This window comes from Rhinolophus sinicus, chromosome 14 (genome assembly GCF_057876585.1).
Source record: "Rhinolophus sinicus isolate RSI-liver-muscle chromosome 14, RSI-T2T, whole genome shotgun sequence".
Classification (NCBI taxonomy): Eukaryota; Metazoa; Chordata; class Mammalia; order Chiroptera; family Rhinolophidae; genus Rhinolophus; species Rhinolophus sinicus.
The window spans coordinates 11,414,187-11,441,945 of NC_142514.1; the positions used below are offsets into that span (position 1 = coordinate 11,414,187).

Sequence of the window (27,759 nt, forward strand, 5' to 3'; positions counted from 1 at the left end):
TCTGTAGTGGGAAGTGGATGAACTTGGATTATTCGAATCCTCTCATTAAGGCCATCGGCGACAAATGGGGTCTGGAGCTTGAGCTGAAGGTGACCAAGTCCAGGCTGGGGAAAGGGAGAAGGCTCCCCTTGGGCCTGCTGGAACTGCAGGCCTGGCCAAGGAGGGGTGGGATGGTGCGTGAGCAGCTGGCTTTGGCAGGTAGAGGCTCTGGTCTCCTTGGGGCCTGCAGGTGTAGCCTCTGAGGAACAAGGCACAGCAGGGGCAGGCCCAGGTGGTCACGTCAAACATGGTGTCCAAGAGAGTAAATGCCCACTCAGGACCCAGAGCTACATATTTCCATCTGTCTGCCCAGCCGTGTTAATGGTACAAGGATGGTATGAGAGCAAGTGATTTCCAGAAGCTGCTCCCACCCTGCCCTTCCTCCTGCTGATGGGAAGTTCCAAGCAGTCAAGGTGCTTACAATGAGGCACATGCCTCCTGGGAAGGGCGGGTCTGATGGCATAAAGCAGCCAGTATCTGAGACTCCACAAACAGTGACCAGTGTTGAAATGTTGGTGGCTGGTGGCCTGTGCAGTAGAGCTCAACCAAGTTGGCCTAGAGGAGCAGCCTGTCAACCTGGGCAGACAATACCTGGGGCCTCTCTGGAACACACAACTGGCCTCTTGGTGCCACCTGGTGGGCAGCTCGCCGCACTGCCCATAATAGGCCAGTGCTGGCTGAGGGGCACTTTTGTGACCAAGTTCTGGTGACAATAGGACTCCCTTTCGGGAAGAGTTGATAGGGGAAGGTGGGGAATGACAATAGATGTTTTGGGGAAGACAAAGCGTTACCACTGGTCTGGGGTTTTCCATGCCTGAGCTCATCCTCAAAGCCCCAGTGCGATGTCTACAAAAATCTCCACTTCTGAGTTGGGCGAGTGACGCATGGACCCTCCCTCCCCACAAGGGTCACAACACATTTCAAGGGCAGAGTTGGGAGCTCCATTCACCCTCCAACCCCAATGTGGTTTAAGCCTAGAAGCTGAAAGGACCCCCTCCCCAGGGCTCACTCATCCCCGCCACAGCCCCTCCGTGGGAGCCCAGGCTAGGGCAGCAGGCGGGAGCCATAAGTGCAGGGAGTTGAGAAAAACGTATTCTTACGTCCATTCTGCAAAAAAAGCGCCAAAGCCAAAACAGAGTAAACAATGATGTCGTTTATTTAAAATGTTTACTCCAAGAAATATATATATAAAAAAAATAAGACAATTACAGCACTAAACCAGGCACCTTCGACCAAATCACAACCTCTTCTTGGATTCCCCTTCACTCTAAGCCTCTTCTTCCAAATTCTCCTTCCTGAGCTGGAAGACATGGCAGATGCCCCAGGAGTCAACGCAAAGCGCACACTCAGCTCGGGTCACTCTGTCCCTTTCTCTTGGAGTGTAGGACCACCACCCCCAAGTCCTGTTCGAAAGGATTTTCCCCATTAGAAAGTTCCTTTTATCTCTAAGCCAAAAGGAGTGATTGTGGGAGGCAAGAGGGCAGTCTTCACTTAGAAGGTACATCCCTTTCCTGCTCCAGTCCCTGGCAAGGGGGCTAGAAGAGGCTGGCGGTGGGTGTCAGATTAGTCCAGTGGCAGAGCGAAGCCCTGCTTAGCCACGGGCAGCTCCTGCAAAGGCCAGGACCCGGGCTACTGCTCCCTCCACCCTGGTCTGACTGCTGTTCAGGGGTCCAAGGGGCACGTGTGCCTAACCCCATTCCAGGAAAGAGACTTGTGCAGGGAAACCGATGGGCTCCACGTAATGGAAGCCTGAGTGAGAAATGGTGGTTTGGGGTGATTTGGACAAATTAGGTTAGTATAGCAGAAGCTCTGAAGTGGCAGAGGCTTCTCTGCTGGACTACTGACTGAACACAGGACAGCAAAGATGAGCATGAAATCAGACTGAACCTTACAAGGATGCAGGCCGGTCTCCTCACACAAGGCCTTGGGACTGGCCAGGACAGACTGTTACATGCCCTGCAAAGGCAGAAGCCACTGTGAGGAGGAACGGGGGATAAGTAGGGGAAAAAAGCAACAACTAGATCATTTTTGGCATTTTAACATCAAGACAATGACAAGTGGTAACAATAGCAAAGCAAAAAAATAAAAAGACCAATATTTAACTTTCCCATCCACCCAAGTCTCACACTGACGTTCTATCCCCATCTCCCCCATAAGCACCACTGAACTAAAAAATCTATTTTAAAGCACCCAAACCAGTCCAGACCCTCTCGAAACCAAGAGCCCCAGCCAGAGCTGTCGCCTCTCTTGGGTCCAAGTGAGAGGAGGGTTCCGGGAAAGGCACCTCGTAACTCATGCAGAGCAGCGCAACGCTGGGGCCGAGCTCGGGCAGGGGGCACTTGGCGGGGAGTCGGGTGGCAGTCACAGCATCTGCGCTGACACGTGGGGAAGGGGGACTGCTTCATAATCCCAACTATTTGGTACCACGGCCAGGCAAACGTGACTAGAGAGCTGGGTTAGCAGAACTGAAACCCGCGCCTCAGAAACAGACCGGGCCGTTCCAGCAGGATCCAGCTCGGGTGGCGGGGGGATAAGGACAGAAGCACAAAAGCGAGGAAGGCTGGTACATAAGGACTGGTCCTTCTGCGCAAGGACACCAGAATGCATTGTTTACTGCTGGCTGATCAATCTCTAATGGCGAGTGCTGGCTGGTGAGCTGACCCCAGCTCCTCAGGAGCCTTAAAGCCAGTTCTTGAACCAGATACATTGTCCCCACGACTGCCCACCCCCCAAGCCCCCACTGGTTCCACGATCACCTGATTTTCACTTGGACTTCTTTTACAGCTAAAATAGATATAAATGGCTAAACACAGACCCCAGCGCCCCCACCAGGGGGGAAACGGCAGATTCTATTAATGTCACAGCCAAAAGGCAGTAGGGCTTACAAGCAGCCAAGGGGAGAACAGAACAAAGGCCGGCCTCGGCTGGTCTACAGGGAAAGCGGGAAGGAATGACCCAGATGTCCCACAGCACGCGGGCATGATTTTGGATGGAGATCAACTACCAGGGAGCCTCTTTACCTAGCTGCTGCCGGTTCCCATAGGGGACATTGTTTTTCTGAGTAAATAGTGACTCCTCTCCCAGGTAGCACTCACTCGGATCACAATGCTAATTACAGCTGGACAGGGGAGTTTCGAGAAGTATATTTGGGGGGGAGGGGATAAAAGAAAAAAACAACTTAAAAAAACCTAGATTGCTCAAAGTTTCTGCCTCTTTATAGGAATGGTTAAGTCAACTATGAGCAAATATTTTAATTAAACATTGAGAGAGAAAAACACTTTGGAAAGCATACAGAAAAGGTAGTTGACGTTGAATCACTTATAAAACGGAACCTCAGGGAGTCTAACAAAAATGCACCTTCGGTCAACTTTGCTTAAATTTCTCGTTTTGACTTCCCGTCCCAGTGCACATGGAAATGACAGCTGCCGCGAGGTGTGGAGTTGGAGACTCCGGGACCATCAGAGGGTGCGGGGGTTATACTCTGGCAGTTTCTTGATCTTCTCTTTCTCGGTCTCACTTTCATCTCTCGCTATCACCAAGGAGTGCGAGTAGCCCATGGCAACCTGGGGGAACAAATCAGCGTTGGTGTGCAAGGTTGCACAGGCGCGTGTGTCACTGAGTGTGAGACAGACAAGCCCAAGGCACAAAACAGGACACCAATCAGCTGAGCTGGCAAACTGGGTCCACATGGAGAAAAATGGAGGACTCCTGGAAAGCACATAAAAACCCTTTACTAGAGACCACTAGCCTCAATGTGACCCGTCACCAACACCCTGCCAACCAGAGCCTTCCAGGCTGGAGATGGAAGAAGGCCCACTGAGCAGGGCTTCCACACCGTTAGCAGGGACTGGCGGGGACACGTGGGTCATGCTCCCCGCTCCATCCGCCTCTCTGGACCATGATCCCATCTTGTATGAGGACACATGCCCCATCTGTGCCTTGGCAGACAAGGGCTGGCAACCTAGTGGATGTAACAGCAGAGAAGGGCCTCGACCCCAATGCCCCTTCCCCCACAGAGTATGGAGAGTTGAGAGCAGGTATAAGGTGGATGTGAGATGCACTCGCTCTGGAGAAAGTCTGCTGTGAGGCTGGACTGAGGCCAGTGTCACTCAGGGTGAGAACAGTCCCGGAGGCTGGCCAGTATGGCCGTTACCCATCAGAAAGCTCCAGCACAGGCGGCACGCTAAGACCAGAAACAGGCCAAGTGAGGTGTGACTCGGCACACTTTCTGCTACCCGCGCCTTCTGCCACTCCCTGGCACCGGTCCTCGCTCACCTGCTCTGTGAAAATGCCATCCAGCGTCTTCACCTCCTGGGCTGCAGTGGAAGATTTGGGCTTGTGGTCCCCATAGCCCTGGAGAAGCAAGCAGAGGGGACGCTCCTAGAACTGGGCTCAATGTGGCACAGTCCACAACAGGAAACAAAGGCAACCCGCTTACTAGAGCCACAGCTGAGGCTGCCGGCCCCTCCATGACCGAGCCCCACTGCTCAGACACGAGGGCAAGGCGGAGTCAGCAATATTTACCCACGGAACTGCCGCCCACAAGTGGCCAGTTTGTAACTTGAGAAAGACCAAGATGCTCAATTATAACGTGTGGGGACTTATGTGATAACAGGTACCTTCTGGGGACGGGCACTGGTAAGACGACACCATCATGAGCCCAGAAGAAATGCCAACTGCAGCCTTTCAGGGCTACAAGGTCACAAAGGACACCAGTTATCTAGCTGCCTACCTTGCGGTCTGGAGACCGAATAACCACCATCATTATTAATGACACTAGAGTTACCCTACCAGAGACAAAAGGGACTGGTCAAGCACTGCTTAGGGGGCAGTCACGTGCAAAGGCGTGGGGATGGGTGATTTCAAGGCCAGCCAATCCCTCAGTTCAAACGGAGGGGCCTACAGGGTGGGTGAGGAAGCAACTCCCTCCCCAGGTCCATCTGCCACCAGGTCCCACACCTCACACCTTCGCCTACAGTGAGCTGTTCCTCCAAGGGCCAGGCCATCTTCCTACCCCCGAGAGGCTGCCCCAAAAGTCCCCCTCATCCCCCTCTAAGTGTTAATGTTGATATTCAGTCTATTTCTGAAAGGCCCTAAAAAAATCCATCCTTCTCTAGGAACAGTCCATTGAAACTGGACCAGGTTCTCAGGTCTTTCAAGGTTCCACATGGGGCCTGCCTCTGAAGGGGCCACCCTCAAGTTGCTGCATGTGGAGCCCCCTTGGAAGCTGCGAGACTGAAGGCGAGACTGAAGGCGGGTGCAGAGCACCCAGGAAAAGGCACATTCAGCCCAGCAGTCCTGGAGACGGCTCAAGGGATCAAGCCCTTCCTTCCCTCCCCTCCAGCACCCCAACAGCTCCTGCCCACGACAGGAGGCAAGAGGGGAGGGAGACGGACTGCATTCCCAGTAGGAACCCCAAGAGCCAAGCTGAGGATCAAATCACAACCAGAACAAGCAGATCTCAGGACGGGCGCCACGGCCCAGCTGCTCTTCGTGAGAAAATAAAAAGCTGAGGACTCACCCAGCCCCAGAACCTGAGAATCAGAGGCGTACGTGTGAAATCTCGAGAGCCATCAGTTCTAATCCCTCAACAACTGACATAAAAAGCTGGGAACACAGATTTAACTTTATTTAGGAAAATAAGGGAAGAATATCCCCAAATGATCTATGAGGCTCGCCTGATGGCACACTGCTCTGTGGGGCAGCGAAGGCTGCTTACGGAGCTAAAAAGGTTGAGGACCCGGGGAAAAACAGGTTGGATGCAGGCTCACCACCACCACTCGCTGAAACCACCACCACAGGGCTGAAATCGACACGCTGTTCCTGCTGATTTAAACCCTCCTGGAGGGAAGAAGAGCAACCATCCCCTTTCCTATCACCCTTGTTCCACAACCAGTTTACAAAACGCAAGGGGAAATGGGATCTGAAACTTCCCGATTTCCATATAACACTGTGGACAGAAACATCTTTCACAAATAGGGCTGATGCTTGAACAATGCAGGGGCAGCGATCCACCCCGCAGCTGAAAATCTGTGTAGAACTAGTCAGCCCTCTGCATACAGGGCTGACTCGTATGATTCCCAACTGTGGGGTTAACCCCTGAATAAAGGTTTGAACTGTGCGGGTCAGCTGATCTGCAGTCAGTTGTAAACCTGTGTGTTAAGTGGACCCACAAGTTCAAGCCTGTATTGTTCAAGGGTCAACTGTATTTGATGGGCGCAGAATCATCTGTGAAAGCGGATGTACCCAACATTTAGGGACTATTACTGACCTTAACGCATTAAGGGGGGAAAAGGCATTTTCTACATTCTACGCATTTTTAGGAATCAGTTTCAGTAGCACAGACTGGGTTCCGCCTCTTGTCACAGGCACCAGCTTACCAGTTCCCCAAAGGTCGGTGACGGGCCCCAGCTGATCGTGCTCTCATCCGCAGCCACAATGATGCTGCTTTTCCTGAAAACAGGCAGAGGCGGTCACCACCATGTCCAGCAGCCCGAGCCCAGCCACCACGGTGCTTCCTGTGGGCTACCTGCTCAAGGACGTGGTGTACGACTTACTAGCTTTACAATCAGCAAGTTCCATTAAAACTCCACGATGCTCTGTCTTCCTAATAACACAGTACAGGGCCAACAGGCCCGAGCTGAAGAGCTTCAGACAGTAGCACCAGGAGCCACAGGGACCCGACCTTCCTGCCTCACCACTGCTCGGGGTTCTAGGGCTCTTGGGCGGAGGGTCATTTTTGGGTGAAAAAACACACTGGGAAAAGGAGACTGAATCAGAATGAAATCGGAATTTATTCTAAAGAGGGTGGAACTTGACAATGACCTGGGCAGGGCTAAAGACTTCGGCAGATTAAAACTACTACCCCTCCCCAAAACCTGGCCATTGATTTAGCATAATTAAATTCCTCACCCAGAGGAGCTAGACAGCTCAACAGGTCTCCTCAAAATAAACTGAAAAATCACTGACTTAAAAAAGAATTTTTCCGGGGGGAGGGGAGTTATCACTGTGCGAGGGACATAAATGATAAATGTCTATTACATTGTTTTGTACACCTGAAACTAATAAAAAAAAAAAAAAAAAAAAAAAAAAAACACAAGAATTTTTCTTCCCTGTGTGTCAGAGTAACTAAAATCCCACTATATTTCCAACTAACTATAATTTTGAACCTCTAACATGAGCATTAAGCACAACAAACTTTGAAGAAAAAAACCCTTCAAAATGACTTTCTTTCTCTGAAGGCAGTGGAGTGACTCATCTATTCTAGGACCTGCCAATCCCCTTGACAAACAATCTCTACCCCCCTGGACTCTGGGATTCAGTGCGTCCGATGCCCTGATAGGGACAGCAGAACCCTCCAGCAAAAAGGTACCTCCCCAGGTGTGTCCCACACCCCAGGAAGGGGACAGACCTCCCGGCTCCCTGGGACACACTGCCACATACCCACAAGCCAGGCTCCGGATTCTCCAGCCACAGAGGTCCTGCACGGCCTTTGGGTACATGGTAGATTCACGGGACGTGTTGGTGGCCCCCCAGAAAAACAGACCACCTGGAGAAAGACAAACAAGATCCCTCTGTGAGCCGCTATATGAAGAGCTGAACTTTCATCGTCAGTAGTATCAACGAAAAGGCAAGAGGACCGCAACCACCAAGCAAGACACTCAGCTCCGTGACAACGAAAGAATGTTCTGTTAAAAGAACACTGGGAAGAAGCCAATGAAATGAAGGCTCCCCATCTTGGAACAGGACGATGGTTACGTGGCACCTGTCAGAACACTCCTCTGCCAGGAAGGGAAAACCACAAATGGCTCTGGACACCCTCCTCCGAAGACCCAGACAGGGAAGTCACTAACCCACTTCACTGACGGCAAAGGAGCAGGTGTAGCCAGCGTAGATCTGGGACGCCCCGCGCCCGGGGAAGTCAAACAGCTTCACCAGGCGGGGGACCATTTCGTCCTTCTGCTCAGCGTGGCCCAGCCGGCCGTAGCCACCGAAGCCCCAGGAGAAGACGCGCTTCTGGGAGTCCAGGACCAGCTGCGGGAGAAAACACAGGGTGGGGACAGGCCTGGCAACAGGAGGGGACCTGGTGCAGTGGCTCAAGGCAAAGGGGCTAGTGGCAAACACTGTAGACAATCTGTCCCTGCCTCCAACAGGGCGAGGTGACAGGAGCAGGTACAGCAACAACGCATGCCGTTTTCTCTGCCCGAGACACTACTTTCTGTTCCCAATTATTATTTTAAGTCCCAAGTCTTTCCCTGCCCTCATCAGAAGTTATGTCTGCAGAGCAGGCTATGCGTCTGCCTGCCTTGTTTTCCTTTAGAGTCCCCACCCACGAACACACAGGTGACCGTCCTCTGGTCCCTGGTGCAGTGAACATACCGACATTTCAACAATTTAAAACCTATCTCCTTGTCTTCACAGTATCTTTGATGTTTCATGTTTGAATCATGTGAAAGTATAACCTATTAAAACAACTGGAAGGAAGAGACCTAAGCAAGACCTGCCTTCACCTCCCCCGGCTAGACTGTACAAAAGCAAATCAGTTTTTCGACTTGAAGCGGCTGAAATCTCCCTGTCTGAGTCACTGTACACCAGACAAGGGAGGAGCCGTGCCCCGAGGTCAGCCATTCGGCTGCCACCAGGAAACCAGCCTGGTCTGACTCCCAGGACTGCGCTCTTTCAACAGAGAAGAGAACCATGTTTGACTCAGGCATTCTCAGCAAAAGAACAGTGAGGAGGCAACTAAGAGAGATACTTACATACCAGGTTTACTGCCCTTTACCTAAAGTGACCTTTAAGGAAACCACCTTAAGGATTAAAAAACTATTCAATGTTTCTAATATGGGATACTGTCTATCCACCTAGAGGACCCCCGTGATGTCAAGAAAAGCCAAAAGCCGGAAAATGCTTACTGTATGATCCCAACCCACAATGTCCGTGCGTTTAGCTGCATCTGTAGAAGTCACGAAGGAAGACATTAACATAAGAATATCTGCAGTGTGGCCACACGAATGGTGTGAAGCCCCGGGAGGAAGGGGGAGGGCGGGATGTCAAGGGCACCTGGGGTGGTTTCTGGGCCAAAGCCAAGTGCCGGGACACTGGACCACTCACACCCTCTCCATGGAGGGGACCCTGAGGAAGCGAGAAAAAGGCAAACACTCAAGCCTTACTGTGTGGTTAGCGCCACAAGCCACGTCTCGTACAACCACGTTCGGAACTGGCAAAATCTGCCCGTCTTTCGTCTTCTCGATGAAGATGGCCACTCGCCGAGGCACCAGCTCGCAGTCGTACTCTATCCGCTGTGCCCGGGCGATGAACTTCCCGTCCGAGTTGTGCCCTGCAGGGACCACAGGGCCAGCGGTCAGCAGCCGCCGCGGCACAGCACCATTCGCTGCGGCGACAGGCTGAGCGCCTGCCCCAACCTGGCCAGAGGGACCTCAGCAGGACACCTTTGTCAACCAAGGCCGCCTTCTCCAATCTGAGGCACAATCCAATTAGTGGGTCATGAAATCTATTTTGTGGGTTGAAACCAGTATTTTTACACCACAGGACAACTGTTTATAATAAGGACACTATTTTGTGAGAATTCTTTGTATTTCGACGTTCAGACTGGGTTACAATGTAGAATGTACTTTTTACTGTGGGCTGCAGACAAGAAAAGCTGGAAACTACTGGTCAAAAGAAATGGTCTGTGCCCCACTTGGGGGCCTCAAGAAACCCCTAGAGGGGCCAAGAATGGATGGAAAAGTTCAACACACAACCCCAGACTTGCATCTTTATGCATTACCAGTAACCTAAATGTATTATTATGGTTGGTAACCTAAGAGTTCAGTGGCACACTCTCCCTTCGCTTTGCCTGACCCAGTAAATGCACTGTGAGAGCGGGTCCGGGTGTGTGTGCTGGTGATACCCTTGTCCGAGGCCACACTTATGTTCCAATTCTGAAGGGGGTCTCCTTAGGTTTGGACAATGCAAATAAAGGCAAATCTTTAAATATGAAATGAGATTGAAACGAGGCTTGCAAGTAAGCTGGCAAGTGAAGACTAACTGATTCTATAGGTATAAACCAAGCCAATTTCTCAATACCTTTCAATGAGTATAAACGAAGCAGATGAGATTCTGCATAAAGTGCTTAATGGTGACTGGTGCTCAGTAACTGCTCATTAAGGGTTAGCCATCATTATCACCAAGACCATTTGATTTTCCCTGAAGAAAAATCAACTTGCTATGACGCTGCTTGTTTGCAGATCTGGAGCCACAGATAGCAGGGGAGCCACACACGTTTCCGGAAGGAGACCAGAAACGCACTTCCCGTGTTTTGTACTTTCCATGTTTTGCACAGGGGCTGGGGACAGCATGAGAGCCTGTGACTATGGAAACAGTTTCTCCAACAGTCTCTGGCAACTCCCTGGCAACCAGCACTGAATGTGCGTAAGGAGCTCTTCTTCCTTATTCACTTCTGACATGAGGTATATTTAGTTTCACAAAGTCACTGTTCCCTAAAGTCTAACTAAGGCCGGCGAGATGCTCCTCGTTCTATTTATACAGTATTCCATCTGCCTGCTTTTAATGACGTGGAGCCCCAGCAACCCAGATCCGGGGGCTGACACGGATCCGGAGTGGCATGCAGCAAGGAGCCAGCAGAGGGCGCCCACGCCTCACCTCCCACTCAGAAGGGACTAGGGTGGTGGGAAGACGCCAGGAAGGGAAAAAAACACTGGTGTCAGATGGGAAAAGAAAATGGAGACCTTGTAAAAATCATGATCGAGAAACATTTTCCATTTGCTGAGAACTGCTTTCTGAGTTTTTCTTTTCTACGACTCAATGAGATATAAGTTAATTCTGTTTAGGAATGAAAACAGAAAGAGATCCGAGTCACTTTTACATGGTTTTGTTTGTTGTTGTTTTTTTTAAAAAACATGGAGTTCCTCAGGTATGTACTGGAAATAACCACCAGGTCAGGGTTTACAGAACAACCTTCATCTTGTGTAATTTCATCACTTTCAATAAAGGCAAATCTTTAAATATGAAATGGCATGAAGGTGATTTGATTTTTTTCCCCACTTTGAATCCCTTTACATATAAACGAACTCCCAAATCAGAAGAAAAAGAATCTTTTGTCAGACTGGAACCCTTTACGGCAAGTCATTGTAACACTCCACGACCCTGTGAGTGATGCGTGACACGCTGGTCCACCAAAAGTGAGATCCACACTTAATGGACCAAGGCTATTATCTGAGATCGATTACCTACATTTCTAACACGTGTACAGCCCCACACTGACTTCTGGTTCTAAATATACAGTTAGACTACAGAGCTTTTAAAAAATATACTTCCATACCCAGCTGGCCATATTCAGGGCACCCAAAGGAATAGAGGTTTCCTTTGCAGTCCATTATCATACTGAATTCAGCCCCACAGGCCATTTTGGTAATTGGCTGGCCGTTGTACATTATCTGAAAAGAAAATACAGACTTTCAGACATTTTTTTTAAAAGATTAAAAACTCTCTACCTCGCTGTAGGTTGGTGTTGAAACAATTACTAGGGTACAAAAGAAATTTTATGGACTCAACAATTCTACAGGCAAAAGCTTAGAATATATGTAAACAAACACCCCGGTGACCCCCACCTTCCCAAGAGTCAGGTTCAAAGGTAAATTGTGTCCCAGGTCTTTATAACTCAAAACGCCCAACACCGTGTGCCTCACATGTCCTGGTGCCCAATGAACGCTGAATTAAACAGACCAGTGTGGGCATGAGGGTTAAAGAAAACAGAAACTGATTACTTAACTCTCAAATCTCACTTTAGTCACTAGTTCAGCCCCAACTTTTAAAAGAAAAGCCTTTACAAGTGTTATTGCCACCCAGTAAAATGAACTGCTGTACTTTCTCCTTTACCTCTGTAGAGATACTTGACCAATGGTGTTAACTGAAAGTATAAACAAGAAATAAAATGGTTCAAAATGAGGAAGTTAGAAGACAGCAAAAGCCCTGAGTAACTCAACATGGGATCTGGAAACAAATCTAAGTACCGTATTTGGCCATGTATATAATGCACACTATTTTTGTCTAAATTTTTGTGAGGGAAAAATAAGGATGTGCATTACACATGGGTAGTACTAATTCTGTATCTATATAAATGTTTCTAATTCTTTTATTTATATGTACTTATGAGTTAAAAGTGTAACTCTAGAAATCAATAACGATATCCATATGCAAAATAATACTCTGGAATATGATAATCGGTTTTGTTGAACTTACGACGAACTTGCAACGACGAAGAGTTCTTGGCCTTCTCTGATGCGTAAATATCGTAAATTTGTTACCGGTACAAAAAATTTCTTGTACCTTGTATCTGTTCTTATGTTGTGTAATTATTTGTTACATGAAATTTCTTGTACCATAGTATGTTAGAAAATGCTAAAATTCTTTTATAATACAAAAAACAAGTCCCTAAATATAAACAAATAAAAATTTGAATTAAAACATTAAAATGAAAGATTTTCCCCCCGAAAGTTTGGGCCAAAAATGTGGGTACGCATTATACACAGCAAAATATGGTACTTAGAAAATTTGCTATTTATTGCATAGTACGCCATTGGGAAAGCCCCAGACAAGTGGAGGGTACAAAGCAACAGCACTGCGCAAAGTGAGCGATGGAACTGGAGGTGGGATGGAGAGTCCGGCCCTGTCCACTGGTCCTCGCTTCTCTAAAACCTTACTTTCTGCTGTAGAGCAAATGGCTGACAACATGGGAACACTTCAAAAATCTTTCAACCGCAGATCTACTTGGCCACTGTCTCTCTTTAACACCAAGAAATCTGAGTCCCTCCATCACTGAAGCATTCATCAGACAATTATTAGCATTCTGCTGCCTTATATTAGTAGTTCATTTTTGGGGGGTATAAATCTCACCCCTTAAACTTAATCGTAACTTCTTAGGACTAAGAGACCACCTAACTGTGTTCCGAACACCTGGCAGGCAACTTCATACAGGGTCAAATCTCACAGTATTGGCAGATAAAGACAAATCACATACATATAACATTTCTCACTTTCTTTGGGATAGAACGGGCTTAAAGCAAGGCCTCTGTAACATTATTTAATTCAGAAAGAAAAACTGTTTTCAGGATATTTTTCAACTGCGAACATTTACTAAACCTGTTTTAAAGACTATAGCTTGTGAATTCCACTCAAAGCATCTAGACCCTATTTTTTACAAGGGATCAAGAGAAACAGACAATCTCAAGCCAGAAAAATCAAACACAGAAGAGAAACAGAAGGCCGTCAAGGCCGAGGAGGGGGCGTGGTACCTGTGCCGGGCTCGGGACCGCGTCTGTCTGGTTGCCGAGGCCCAGCTGCCCCATCTTGTTCTCTCCAAATGCAAACACAGAGCCCGTTTCTGGAAGGAAAGAATGATACCACAAAAGGGAAAATAACGCTGAGGGTTCTGAACCAGATTTGGAATCAAAGGCTCCAAAATAATATAAACAGCTCCTTTTGCCAGGAAGAATGCAAGTGAGATGGTATTCCAAAAGGTGGTGGGGTGGATGGCTCAGAGCAAAACCACTTCACAGCAGAAACGCCCAACGCATGGTTCTGGCCTCCACCCACTTGTGGCCTCCCCCGCCTGAGGGTGAGGCTCTCATCTCACAGCCTTCCAGAAGCACCCACCCTTGCTCTCTGGGGCATCTTTCTGATTGTAACCAAGAGTCACACGGGCCACTCTACCCCACTACCCAAAGTGAACCAACTAGCCTCTTGCCACATTAAGAAGAAATCTGCCATTCCTTACCTGTCAGGGCCAAGGTGTGGTTCCGCCCACAAGCTGCTGACACAATCACTTCATGGCTGAGACCCTCAATGAGTCTGGGGGCTTCAACTCTCTTGGTGTCGCCATGTCCCAGCTGCCCCTTCTCATTTCGACCTGCAGATCAAGAGCCAGATGAAGAGGGAAAGGGAGACAGCGGCGAGAGCAGCTTGCAGGGCAAGCAGGAACCCTCGCAAACAGAGACAAATCTGGGTCTCCTAGAAGGTGCCCTCCCAACGTGACAGCTCCAGCTTCTCAGGGCCAGCCTTCCGAGGCCTGCCTGATAGGATCAGGTGACCAGGGTTAAGATGACCAGGCCATCCCCACCGGTGGCCACCTATGTCAACTTCTCCAACCCTCTTCCCTGGGGCAGCAGCTGGGACCCACTGTGAGTACTTGCCACAGCTCTGCACAACCAAGGGGAATGGGAGAAATGCTCAGTTTGGCCTGGACATCACACATGAGCAGAAGAGCTCACGGAAACCCAGTTTTCCCTTCTCATGGTAGCTGCCAGACGATTCCCTCATTCTCTGCACCACGAGACGTATTTAAAGACAAGAACCAGCTCATCACCTGCCTCACAAGTACTTAATTATTAATCACCTCAGTGCTCTGGGCACCTACTGTGGACCATTTGGTTTCTGCCTATCATTTTTCTTCCTTTTATCTGCCCTATAAACGAAGCTCACCGAACAGTGCCAATCCCACCTCCTACAGACGACCTTTCCCAGGACCCCTGGCCACGTGAATCCCAATGATGGACAAAGGTCAGACACGCTCTGAACTCAAACTCTGCCTCTGGAGCGGCGCTGGCTGTGAGGTCAGGTGGCAGGGAGGCACAAGGAGGCGACCCTGGCTGCCAAGTCCCCTGCATAATGCACAGGCACTTTGGCAAAGCCCTTCAGCTCCAAAGCAGACATGGCGTTGGGTGGGCCGGAAGGAGCCTGATGCCCCCAAACTTCCCTTAGTTTTCAACACTGGCTACAACAGTTCCAAAATGAAACAACTCAGGGGGCGACTCGCAGGTCCCTCTGGCTAGGAGAAAAACCCACTTGCTATGGAACATTTTGGGAGATTTGGGGAGGTTTTACAGGGCAAAAGGGGGGGCAATGGGGGAGGAGGGGCCGCACCCTTCCCCAACAATGAACTTCTGATCTTTAGGTCATGGCACCATGAAGAGCAGGGCCACCAAGACGAGCACCGTCATCCTGGAGAGGGCTTGGGGACTGAACGGCCTCTGATTACCGGAGGAAAACCATGCCCGGACATGTACTTTGACTTCAGGCCTCTGGAGAGGCAGACACCAGCCACCCAAGTTCACTATGAAAGGCACTTTAAACACAGAACAAGTGCTGGGTGTGGTTTTTCGGCACCTAAGTGGCTGGCAGGTACACATCTTCGTTGAGTGCTGCAGCACTAATGCTTCCGGACACTGGACAAGGCCCCTCACCTTTTAGTGACCAACAGTGGACCGGTGACATCCCCACTGGCATGTGACCCCTGCAGCGCTGTCTGCTCATGGGGACACAGCTTTGTCCCAGAGCCTTCAGAATCATCCCCTGCCCACAGGGTCAGCACAGGCGCCATTTTTAGAAGCACCACGTAAGTGAAATTCAGTAAAGAGATCAAAAATAAGATATTTAAAGTTCGACACTCTGACAGACTGCTGGCTTCAGTGCTGGAACAGTAAGCGAGAGGGGTGCTGTGGGGGAGGGACACACCCCTATGCCAACTGGGAGAAAATGAAAATCAAGGCAATGTCAGCATGTCATCTAGAGACTCCACGGTATAAATTTGGGCCAGACACACTTGTTAGCTTTTTTCCAACTGAATTACAAAATTAGCAGAGTGCAGGGAAGACAACAGATGTTAATGTATTTGGACTTTGGTACAGCAGCTCATGCAATTGCAAAAAAACGGTTCAAACAGACCGAAATAAAAATGCAGTCGTGTGGAGAAAAGCTAACCAAAGGACCAGAAACAAAGGGCGGGACAAATGCCAACACACCCTGCTGGAGAAAAAGTCCAGGAGTTCCCAGAAGGGCGTGGAGATACATTGAGCCTCTGTCAGTACCTGGATTACTGACCTGGAGGAGGAAATGGACAGCAGTGCATGGAAGCCTCTGCCGGGGCCACTGAAACGGAAGGGAGCTAACGGCAAGGACGGGATCTACCTCCCAGGTACCCAGGTGAGGCAATCCAGCAGCAGGGAAAGCCAACTCAGAAAAAGTAAACTATCTGGGGAAATATAAGAAACGGACGAAACAGGCAATGAGCTACAAAACCTGCAGACCTGTGTGATTCCCAGGAATAGGAACAGGAACAGGACTGCAGAGACACAGGGGCTGATGTCACAATGTGGCCCTTAGAAAAACCAGAGGCATTTAAAAGGGGAAGAGCAGAGAAAGGGCTCACAGCACACTGCTGCAAAACAAAAACAGGGACGGGGGGGGGGGGGCATGTCTATTGGGGGGACAGCAGGCCTAAAATGGTGTCAGTTCTAGGCACCTCGATATCAGAAAGATCCAGATTCAATCAGGATGTTCAGGAAAAAGTTGCTTAAAGAGAACATTCAAAGAATCAGGGGGCTACCAAAAAAAAAACCAAAAAAAAAGGCAGAAAAGTGGAGGAAGGTGATGCATTTGTAGGGTAGAGATGAGACTACTTGGGAATCAGAAAGAGGAAACGTGGGCTGCAAATAAGGGAGCACTGCCTTAGACGGAAGGCACAGAAGGAGAAAGTCGGGCCCGTGGGGGACCGGCTCCATGAATCACCCCAGAACGCAGCCTGAGCTCGGTACTTACCCCAGCTCCACAGCTTCCCTTCCGTGGTGATGAGGAGGCTGTGGGCAGCGCATGAGCCCGAAACCACTGTCCGCACCCGGACCCCCGACAGGCACCCATATCTGTGGGGCCCCCACAAATTCTGACCAAGATTGCGGTAGGCAGCTGCAAAGAGAACAACGCAAATCAAACAGCCACAGTGACAGGTGGGTGAAGAGCACCCCAAAAAGTCACTAGCCACAAAGGGTCCACTCTCCTATGGTTCCCCTCCAACAAACTACCTCCAGCTGGTGCGGACCTAGTCAGTGGCCATGTAGACACTCATGTCCCACCTCCTCTGGCCCCAACCCACATGGACCTCAGACCCACATGCAACTGCTACTGAGCATGCCCACCTGCAAGGGGCGAAAGGCTGGGTGCTATCCCTCCTGCAGCCCTGTTGCAGCGGGGGGCCAACCTGGGAAGCTGGCAGTGAATCCAGCATCTCCCTCACCCTCACCTTCCCATCCATCAGCTGTCCTGCAGTCAGAAGGCTTTTGGTGCAGAGTGCCCCCTCCTCCACAGAACCTCCCTCCCTGCAAGGCTATCAGGCCCTTGGCAGGAGGGCCCAGCTGACACCGCTGCCCCCAAAATCAACCTGCAGCCATTTAGTCTGCTCTTTTCTCAGGGGTCCCGTTGTGTTGGCCAGGTCATGACCCCTTGCCTTGGCCCATGTATTCACTCCCACAGAATGCCCGTCCCTGCCCCCTGCTTGTTCTTCAAAACCTTAGGTGACACACCCACTCCTCTGGGAAGCCCTTCCTGCCATATCCCTCTTAACTCGTCGCTCCCCGTCCCCCAGTGCCCCGTGAATCCTGCCACTGCACTTACCCTACTGAACTCATGTGCCTTCCCACTCTGCACTGGCCATCCACGGCCTCACCATGTGTGGCGCACAGCAAGCATTCAGTAATGTTAACAGGAGCATGGGAGGGAATAAATAGCTGCCTGCTTCAAAATCCCCACTTCATCCTATTAGTGGATGGGGCGTGGCCAGTTTTTTGTTTAGTATTTTCAATTTGTGGCTCGAGGACAGAAACATGAGCACATTTCCAGGCCTCTGGTAACTATTATGAAATGCTAGCCACTGCCAAGTCAACTGTGTCAGGTTGATCAAGAGATGGCAACTGACTGAAAGGCTGATTTCTGCATCAATTTCCTGGGTCCATGGAAAAGTATCTGTAAAATTGTTCCGTGTCAATCCCCACCCACCTGCACCCCACCAGCAGAGGGTGCCAACTGTGTTCTCTCATTTAGTGACCAGGGGTTGGTGGAGCAAAGGAGGACAGCCTGAACTAGGGACTGTAAGTCACAATGTCACACCGTGACAGCCCTGAGCTTCTCCAGCTGAAGACACTCGTCTGCTACCAGAAGGTGGACAGAGAAACCAACAACTTCCTGGGGAAAGGGCAAACCAAAAATGACAGCCCTCCTAGGTTATATTAAACTTCTTTAAAAGAAACTTGTATATCATGAAGGCAAAACGAATGCCAGCATGATTGCCATGTGCCATGTGTGAGGAACATGGACACCGCAGAGGTAACGGTCCCCCCGTTGACCCAGCCTGGCTAAGTAGACACATCTCACAGGTGGGTAGATGCTGATGTGCCAAAGTATCTTGCCTCTAGCGGCACCACGATTACCAACTCTCAAGATGTCATCAGCCCGGGGAGGCAGGCTTTCTCATGACCTCCTGAGGAACCCTGGCAAAGTGATCCCAGTCAAATTAAATGGCCGGCCGCAGTCCCTGGCCCCTCGGCCAGGCGGGTGGTCATGAATTCCTGTGGCCTGGTCCCATGGATCTGTGCTATCGTGTAAACGAGCAAGGCTTCGTGCTGCCAATTTTACAAGCTCCATGGCGACGTGCAGCCAAGGCTGCTCCCAGCCTCGCTGAGGGAAGGCACACTCCAAGGATGACCAGAAACTGGGAAAGGCTCGGATGGGAGGGGAAATCGTCCTTCCCATCACGTTTGGCACCACTGGGAAAACAAATCCTGCCTCCTGTCCCTTAATGTCACAGAGGGCTGAAAGACACTTAAAAATACTTTAAAAAAATTTTTTTTTAATTATATAAAAGTTCAGAGGAAGAAAAATCAGGGAAGCAAAGGTGGGCATGAGTAAGACAAAACAGTACTCTTAAAATGAGCCCAATGAGGGCAAAATTCCTTCAACTAGAGCGTGGGAGCCATATTTAACTCACAAGGCAGCTTTCCTACCTTCTGAGCCTCATCCTACACCTGCAGGAGGTAACCCAGGCTTTGCGGCTGCTTCCCACTGGAATTTACTTCCCTCTTGGGGCCCAAGTGTAACTGAGTGGGCCACTCATGTGAAGAACACCTTTGAGAAAAGATGCCACATGTACCCCGGGCTGGCAGACTTACCATCGCGCACCAGGAGGGGTTTTCCTGGTGACACCAGCTGCCAGCAGGACTCAAACCCTAAGTCTGGGCACTTGACACAGCGGAAGGAAATGGGTCGGGCCCACTTCTAACTCAGCTGCACCCCGAGCGAGCGCTGCTGCAATTCCTGTGCTTTTCATGGAATAAGATGCTTTCCAGCAGCCGTCGAGGCCCCAGGGAGTGTCAAGGCGCAAATATTTGCTCACTGGGCAATGTTGGAAAGTACTTTGGGAATCCTTCCAAATGAAATCAAGAAGCCATAAAATATGGCGCGGTGCCAGCCTCCCTGTTCTGGGATGGGCCAGTACTCTCTGGAGGAAAGATACCAATTTTCTAAAAGCATTTGGGGACTAAAGTTACTTCTTATGACTTCTCTGCTCCCCCACTCCAGACTGTTACTTGCTCTGTCAAACCAGCTCCTGCAACAATTTGGCAGCCTAAAAATGTGGACTCTTCTGAAATGTCTAAAAGTTTGACATCTGACATGTGACAAATGTCTAGGGCACTTTGACATCCCACAGGACCAGCCTCTTCATTTAAATGAAAGTAAGTGACATGAGAAGGAAGATGGGGAAAGGTGTCAATATTTACTGGAAGCTACTATTTCTGTTTAATTTTAATGGAATTAGTTTTTTAAAAGAATTGTGAAGTGAGAGAATTGCACAAGACCCGAGTTCAAATCCAGCTCCATTACTAGAGTGGCTGTGTGGCCTTAAGCAAGTTACTTGGCTTCTCTGAACATTTTTGTACATGAAAAGAATACCTACCTGGCGGATGGTCACCAGAATTACACTGGACACCTAGTACATAGGAAGCCCTCAATAAAGAGTAACTTCTGATATTTTCAGAAACTGTTTCTCATACCTTGTTGTTTAGGCACTTCTTTTCGACCAATCAAGTCCCAGTTGGTTGCCCCAAAAATCAAAAGCTGCCCTTTGCACTTAGACCCTTCAAGTTTCTACAGAGAGAGAGAAGGAAAAATAATTAGTTTGCAACACTGCTTGTAGCTTTCTAAGTCTGTTCAACGACAACAGAAAACAAAAATAATTCACTATTGACCAGAGGACGAGGCCCGAGGTACTCACCACCTTGTGGGCCCACTTTAGTCTGCTAATCCCAACCCTGCCCCGCTGCTCACTCGGGGCTCATTTTTATCCTTTGATTTCTCTTTAAGGTATCTTTTGCAAAACACTTAGAAAAAATTTTTTTAAAAAGCCAAATGACATTCCTACCCCGTCCTCTGCAAACTGCCCTCTACAGGTATTTTCAAGAGGCTTGCTGTCTCACTGGGGAGGATTAAAAGCGGATGTCCTACGGTCACGGCTACAGCTCCCCACATGCGTGGTACTCCACACGACCTTCAGCCTTAGAAGCCCGTCATCTCTGCACAGTAATTACGCCAGTACTTTCCCATTGTTCCTCCGCGTGCTGCCCACCGTGCCAGGAGCCTCTCCGTGGAGAAGACGTCTCAGCACCGTGCTCAACTTCTCCACTGGATGAAGATACCGGACAGCATGGGTGGGCTGGGCAGATCTGATGCCAGTGGCCTTGGATGGGCTCATCCTCACTGTTGGCCCATGAGTCGGAAATCAGTGCTAACTGGAACAAGGGACCACCTGGGGCCGGGCTGCGTGGAGGGAGGCTGTGGTTCCCATCCTCACAACATAGACTGTCATTAGGGCTACACGCTCTGAGGCTATCAGTGAGAATAGAATATATCCCACTTTTCAGGCCACTATCCAATTCTGGGTGGCACTCATTAAATATCTCAGCACTTTATTTCTGAAATGCCCAAACACAGTTTTTAAAACAGATGGTCAAAGATTCACTTCTGAACTATCCACTCAGTTCCACTGTGCAAGGGAAGCAGTGACCTCCCTCTGTTCTCATCCTGTACATCTTCCTCCCAGGACAGTAGAAGAGGTTTCCTTCTGTTTACAGGATTGTTCTTGGAAAGCTTAAAGAAAAAAAGGCCAAACTGCTCCAGATCCAGTCATTCTAACCTCTACATGGTGACTGGCCTGGCAGGGATGCTTGGCAACACAGCGTGTCACTTGTAAGATGAACACATCTTCACGATGAATGATTCCATCTCTTAGGGATCTCTGCGTGACCCAAACAGACACCCCATAGTACAGGTCCTATCATACTCACCAGCTTGGCCATGTTTATGTGGCTGGAGGAAGCTGGTCTGTCTACAGGATACCTCAGTGTGCGGAGGGGAAATGAACAGCCAGGAATGGAGAATGACTTGGTTGCGTTTAAATTATTTAGAGAACGACCTTAATCGAAGGGTAGGCCATCCCTGCAGCACCCAGACTCGGATTACTTGATTGGGAGCCTAGTTTCCCCTGGTTATCTCCCCTTCTTTAACTGGCGGGCCTGGCCAGAACATTGTAAAGGTCTACTGCAGGAGACGAATGAATGGCAGCCAGTGGGCTCTGTCAACATCCCCGTGGAACGAGCAGCCCTGGGTCTCTGCCATGTCACTGACTTGCTCTCCACTATTCCTCAGGTCCACATGGAGTGGGCAGCAGACAGGGGAAGGAAATAAGGCACCGTGGGATGAGCTGCCAGGCCACAGAATGGTGGGAAAAGGGCTCTGAAATGACGCCAGCTCAGGCCCAGCAGTCCCCCTCCGGGCAGGCAAAGGACTCCAAGGTGCCATGTGCTGCACTGTTAACCCCTCAACACTGAGATGTAGTCACTACAGCAAGTTCACCGCATGGTGGGCCACTGCAGGACCTGCATCTCCGTAAGAATGCCAGAGCCCTGGGCAGAAGCAGGGGTCTCCTCTGTGACCTGGAGATGCCAGCATCTACGGTGGTCAAGGGCTTATGGACACTGGCCCACCAAGCCTGCTAAGCATTTATACAAAAATCCAACGTTTCTGACACCAGGTGTTTGTAGAACACCTTGCTAAACTGTGTCTACTGCCTTGACAGTGGCCTGATTCCTATGAAGGGTGTTAAGTGTTTGTTATCTTATCAGGATTTTAATGTCATGGAGCTTAGTTCCTCACACCTCAGATGGAGGTGGTTGACTATTTCAGTGCTGTTATCTATACAATTGTTTGCTGTAAGCCACTTACCTTTATTTCTCTTTAATTTAATTCTTCCCTCTATCTTCTATGAAATAAAAAAATCAAAATAAGTGGAACTCCTAACAACGCTTAAATCACAGCCCACGCCCTCTTCGTCCAAGTGGGAGAGACGCCGGGTGCCCCTCCAGTAATGGCTGTCAGGGCTGAGACCCTCCCAGGTGGAATCCAGCCTTCACTGATGGACCAAGAGATTGCTGGGGTTTTTTTGTGTGTTTTTTTAATGAACTTGGGTGTCTGTGATACTGCGTGTGTCTAAAGGCCAGAGACACTGGACAAACAGTCTCTCTAACAGAATGAATGAATTTCACTTCACCTTGCCCCCCCCCCCCCGGCTCCCCCCCCCCAACCAGCTCCTCTAAGCTATGATGAGATGAACAGCCACAGCAGAAAAATGCACTGAGCTTCTTCAATCAACAAAATGGGGTTACTGGTCCAAAGAGAGTTCTGAATTATTGCCCAAGTGAAGGAGCACGTTTATGAGGCCGAAAGTCAACCTTTAACATACATCCATTTAGAAGACTGCTGCTCTCGGTGGAGGGAACTGTTCAGAGAAATGCCAGCAACAACAAATTCCCTAATGGGCTTTCAACGCAAACAGACTTCAAGCTCGGTTTCCAGTTGTATTTATTTGGTCCTTTCAGATGGGACAGATTTGTCTCAGGGTCTATAAAACCTCAGTAACACAACACTGGAAAAACTACAAAGACGTGGACAGCCTGTGACACTCACCTATTTTCTAGGAGTGTGCCCAGCTGCTGGCTTTACCTACAGGGTTATGAAGTTCATGGGGAACTCAGGCTGCATCAAGCCTAGACCATCATAACATGCTCATCTGACATAACTAGATATAAACCCAAGGTCCTCGAAGAGAGCATTTTCCAAGACTGAAATCCTAAGTATGTTTTATAAAAATGATATGAAATAAGATGTGTAAACACCTTTTACTTGAGGCAGCTCTGCCCTCAACCATACATGTATCTGGGTCTTCCTCTTTCACAAGCCCAAGGTCTGCAGCTTTGAGGTAACTAAAGGCAACATGGTTTCAGACAAACTCCTGGCAGCTGCTCTCACAAACCTTCAAGCAGCCCTGAACAGTGGAGAGGCTTGCAAAATTCTCATTAACAGACTCTTTCTGAAACAAGCTAGGGACTGCTGCTGGCCTGTGGCAGCAGACAGGATCCCCAGGACTGCCTAACAGGCAAAGACCTGGTGTTTCGAGTCCAGGAACCTGGGGCCAGGGACACCGGGCAGGAGGCTGGCTCCCGTAACGTGCTGCCCCATTGCCTTCCCACAGGTCTGAGGCAGCCCCTGCCAGGTCTCAACCCTGGACCTGTCAATGGATGCTAATAAAAACTTACAACTTGGGGCGTGCACTTTCCATGAGGCACAAAAGAACCTCACTTGTTGAACCCTCAGTCTCCTGAGCCTAGGATGGTATGCTGGCCAGTGCAAAGGAAACTGCTGTCCCAAGCCCTCTGTTTTTCAAGGTGGTGGAGAGGGGATGTAGATGTGAATATATACACGTGCATGTATGTCTCAGGAATTTGAAAGACATGTGAGACGTAAAACAACCGTAAACTGCAAAGGACGCCTGTGCCTCTCACTAACACTAAGAACCATGCCAATCCCATCAGACAAGCGGCTGTGAGCATGCTGGTGGGGAGCCTGGGGTCCCTTTGCACACACTCTCCGTGACTACCTTCTTGGGTGAAGCCCAGCACTGGGGAAGAATCTCTTACTTCCTGACAACAAAACTCATTGCTTTAACGGGTCAATTGTCAACTCACTGGAGAGAGAACACAGCAGCCGCAGAGCCCACTTGCCCTTTCTTTTCTGTTCTCTAACACACGGTAACAGGAGAGCAAATGTCTGGAGCCTCACAGAGGATTAGAGTGGTCAGAGGAAACTAGTTCCTCCTGAGCTCCAGTTTCTCAAGACTGTGGCCATTTCCCTGGCACTGGCCTAGTCCCTGTCCCTAGATATTTCAGTGACATGGGCTCCCCCCCTCACTCCGCCATCATCTAACATGTTGAACGTTTCTCTGGGAGGGCAGTTATATCAAGCATTTTCACAGAAACAACTGCAGGGGTGTAAAACACCTGGGCCCATGTGGAAACCCAGCCCCATGTGATCTGGGGCTAGGCCCTTAAACTCTGTGCCCCAGTTTCTTCATCTATAAAGTGGATGTAGAAATGCATTATTCTTAACCATTTAAACATTGCCAGCACACCTCTGGCACTCCGGTGCTGTAAACCCTTACACATTGTTTTAAGAGAGCAAAGGACCTCTCCAAGATATCAGACTCTAGACCTTAGGCGTAAGTTCTTCCTACTCTTTTGGGGTTATCTAAGAACCTGGTGAAAGCTTTGACCCTCTCCTAAACCCTCGTCCTACACTAAACTTGTTGGCTTTGAGTACCACAGACCCAGGTTAATAAGATCTCTGGCTCTGCAGGGTTTTGCAGGTACGTAAGTTGAGATAGTCATGATTTCAGTTTAAGATTTGAAGGTCCAACTCTCCAACTCTAATGGGCAAATTCAAGCCCAGAGACCACGGGAGATGCTTCTTGCCCGGAGGTTTGGGGGGACCTACATAGAGCCCTCACCCAGCACCCGCGCCTTCGGACCCCCCAAGCAGTGAACAAAGCCGAAACACCTCTCAGAGCCGGAGGGAGAGGTGTCCCGACTTCCAGGGGGGAGGGCTCTCCAGAGCATGCGCCCTCGCACCCCGCCCCGGCGCCGGCCGCCCCCGCCTCCCCGGCGGCGCGAGACAGCGCAGGGCAGTAAGAGGCATGCGCGGCGGCCACCAGGCTCCGCCCCCCCGGAGCGCCGGAGCCGAGGCGGCGGGAACCTCAAAGACCCGGCACAAACCGCCGCTCCCCGCAGCGCGCTGGGGACCCCTACCCCGCGGCGTCCGGCCCGACCAGCGGTCGCAGGAGGCCGGGGACGGCCGAGGGCACGGAGCGTTGCGCCCCGTGTGCGCATCCCCTGTTCCGGCCCGAAACAACTTGCAGAAGTCTCCCATCCCGGGGCGGGAGGGGGAGGGGAGGCGGAGGCTGGCGGCTCGAGCGGCGCCGGGGGCGGGGCCATGACCCCCTCGCGCGGGCGGGCGAGGACTCCGGCCGCCCCTCCCCCGCCAGGGGACCCGGGGCTCGCGCGCCCCAACGGCCGCGAGGCCGGGCGGCACAGGGTCGGATATGCTGCCGCCCGCGCCCGCCTCCGACCCGCGCCCTTTTGTTGTGTGGCGGTGGCGGCGATGATTCAGCCCGAGGCCTTCGCTGGCCCCGCCGCCCCCGGCCAGGATGCGCGCAGTGGCGTGCCGCGGCCCTCTCCCCCCGGCCCTGCACTCACGACGCGCTCCTTGGTGTGCTCGGGCTCGGTGATGACCACCGCCGCACCGCCTGCCTTGGTCGCCGCCGGCCGCGCCGCGCGCTTGCCCCCGCCGGGGGCCCCGTCGAGCTCAAGGCCGTCCTCGTCGCCGCTGCTGCCGCCGCCGCTACTGCTGCTGCAGCGCTCGGGCCGCTCGCGCTTCCTGCCGGCCAGGCCGCCGCGCTTCCTGGGCCCGGCGCGGGCCGTGCCGTTGCCCGAGCTCGGCTCCTCCCAGGCCGCCGCCGCCGCCTTCTTCCTGGGCATGGTCGCGCTGGAGGAGACACGGGGCAGCGGCGCACAATGGACGGGTTATAAACTGCGCGGGGGGAGGGGAGCGCAGCCGAGCCACCGGCCTCCACTTCCTCCCCTGCCCTCCCCAAAGTGGCGGCCGCGGGGTGGGCGGAGAGGGGGTGAGCCGGGAGGAAATCGCGCCCCTCCCGGGCCCTGGCGCGCCTCCTCCGGGGAATCCCACAAGGGAGCCCAGGTCCCCGACTGCAATCCATTTAGGGAAAGGAAAGAAATGCAGACCCTGGCCCATCCTCAAGTTAGGTTTGTCTACATCGCATCACAATTGCAGCCTGGTTCCCCAAAAAAGTAAAGGGAAAGAAAAAGGAGCCGCTGATCCCCTAGGTTCTAATTAGAGAAGGCTTCGGGACACTTCTAAAATCTTCCTTTGGCACCTCCGGTACTGAAAGCCCCCCCTACCCCGCCGCCCCACCTGCTGCTTTTGTCTCCGGGCCCCCCCTCCCCAGCCCGCCCAATTAAATGTAATTCTCTGGCCCCCCTGCCCGAGCCCCCAATTCCGCCCCCGCCTAGGGGTTCCGACCTCAGGTTCTAATTAGCCGAATCCCTCTGGGTGGGCTGCCCCCGACGAGGGGGGGCGAATAAAGCCGGCCCCCAGCCCCAAACACCTGCTCGCACAGGCACGAAAAATAAAAACTTTAATGGTGCCCAACTCTCCAGGTTCCTCCCCGAACGTGCGGCCGGCCCGATCCCTCCGATCCCAGCTACAAAGTGCTCCGCTCCGCGGCTACTTTCCCCCAGCGTCCCTGCGCTTTCGTCCTGTCTGCTTTTTTTTTTTTTTTTTTTTATTGATTTTGAACAATGGGATCTCTGTCTGTCTCCGATTAAACCACGTGGATCCGCCTTCCTCCCCCTTTTTATTCATTCAGTTCCCCAACCCCCCCTTCCTTAGGGTTTTTTTTTTTTTCACCTTTTCTCCTTTTAAAAAAAAGAGAAGAAAAAAAAAAAAACTTTCCCAGATCCCGCAAACTGATCAATGTCGATTTTGATTTTCAGCCCCTACCTGGTTGAAGTGATGAGAATCCCGAGAGAAAAAGGAAGAGGAGCAACTAAAAGACGAACCGGAGGGCTTTTTTTTTTTTTTCCCCGGCCCAGACTAGGGCTCCAGCCCACTCACCAGATACACTTAAAATGTAAATACGGGCTTCCAGAACAAATGCTACAACACAAAACAGAAACACATGTGCTGCCGGGCGGCAAGCGAGCGCGCGGCGGGGCGGGAGGCACGGGGTCCGGGGCGCGCGCGCCCCCTGCCGGCCGGCGGACCCCGCGGCTGCTGGGCGCCGCGGGGCCCGCGCCCGCGGGGCAGCCCTGCCCACTGGAGCCCGAGCTGGGCGCCACGCTGCCAGACTTCACTTCCCCGATCCTGCGCGTTTCAAAGGCCGCGCAGCTCGCCTTTGCCCTTTTACGCAGCGCGTCCTGCGCGTCAGAGATTTCTTTGGGGTTTAGAATGTTAGATTGTTTTTCCCGGACGCGTCTAGACAGGTCACCTGAGGACATTCGCTGGAAAATAGTTACTTTGCTCACGCCTCCGCCAACAAGGGACTTGCCCTAATTGAGTGATTGGAATGAAACACGAATACAATTTGAATAATTTTCTCTTGTGCAGAGAAAAAGCTGGGGGGTTTTTTTTGTTTATTTGGGGGTTTTTGGCCTATGGATGTGCCCCCAGTATGTAGCAAGGTGCTGTTACCGTATATGGTAGGATTACATAAAGGTTTGCTATATTAGTGAATTAATTAGAAATTAACATGGAGGCCAACGATGCACTGAAAGCTAGTTTTGATGGAAATTTTTCATCTTTTGACAAATATTTACTGAGACCCTGGTACATGCAAGACACAGTACTAGGTGCTGGGTATACAAAGCTAGAGGACAAGATTTCTGCCCTAGTGGAATGCAAGGTCTAAAGGGA

General features: G+C 50.9%; 1 protein-coding gene across 2 annotated transcripts; it reads right to left on the bottom strand.

Annotated features, from left to right (window-relative positions):
- Positions 1-1,172: 1,172 nt before the first annotated feature.
- On the bottom strand, positions 1,173-27,025 carry RCC2 (regulator of chromosome condensation 2). 2 transcript variants are annotated; one of them, XM_088790233.1, is made up of 13 exons: positions 26,848-27,025; positions 25,524-25,812; positions 19,935-20,028; positions 16,654-16,797; positions 13,835-13,966; positions 13,353-13,441; positions 11,381-11,495; positions 9,210-9,376; positions 7,893-8,073; positions 7,483-7,588; positions 6,420-6,492; positions 4,315-4,392; positions 1,173-3,602 (listed from the first exon to the last, which is right to left on the bottom strand). In XM_088790233.1, exons 2-13 carry the CDS (start codon positions 25,803-25,805, stop codon positions 3,498-3,500), a joined length of 1,566 nt encoding a protein of 521 aa, XP_088646359.1. In that variant the 5' UTR covers positions 25,806-25,812; positions 26,848-27,025; the 3' UTR covers positions 1,173-3,497. The 2 variants fall into 2 exon arrangements, with proteins under 2 accessions (XP_088646359.1, XP_088646360.1); XM_088790234.1 differs by lacking the exon at positions 26,848-27,025 and adding an exon at positions 26,368-26,589 and having other exon boundaries at positions 3,276-3,602.
- Between the last annotated feature and the right edge of the window lie 734 nt (positions 27,026-27,759).

Bases quoted from the DNA above. Each gene is read 5' to 3' on its own strand.
- RCC2 (XM_088790233.1), bottom strand. From the start codon at position 25,805: ATGCCCAGGAAGAAGGCGGCGGCGGCGGCCTGGGAGGAGCCGAGCTCG. The intron at 7,589-7,892 runs GTTAGTGACTTC...GTCTTTCTCCAG, and splicing joins CTTTGCCGTCAGTGAAGTGG to GTGGTCTGTTTTTCTGGGGG. The intron at 3,603-4,314 runs GTGAGCGAGGAC...TTGTTCCCCCAG, and splicing joins ATGGCATTTTCACAGAGCAG to GTTGCCATGGGCTACTCGCA.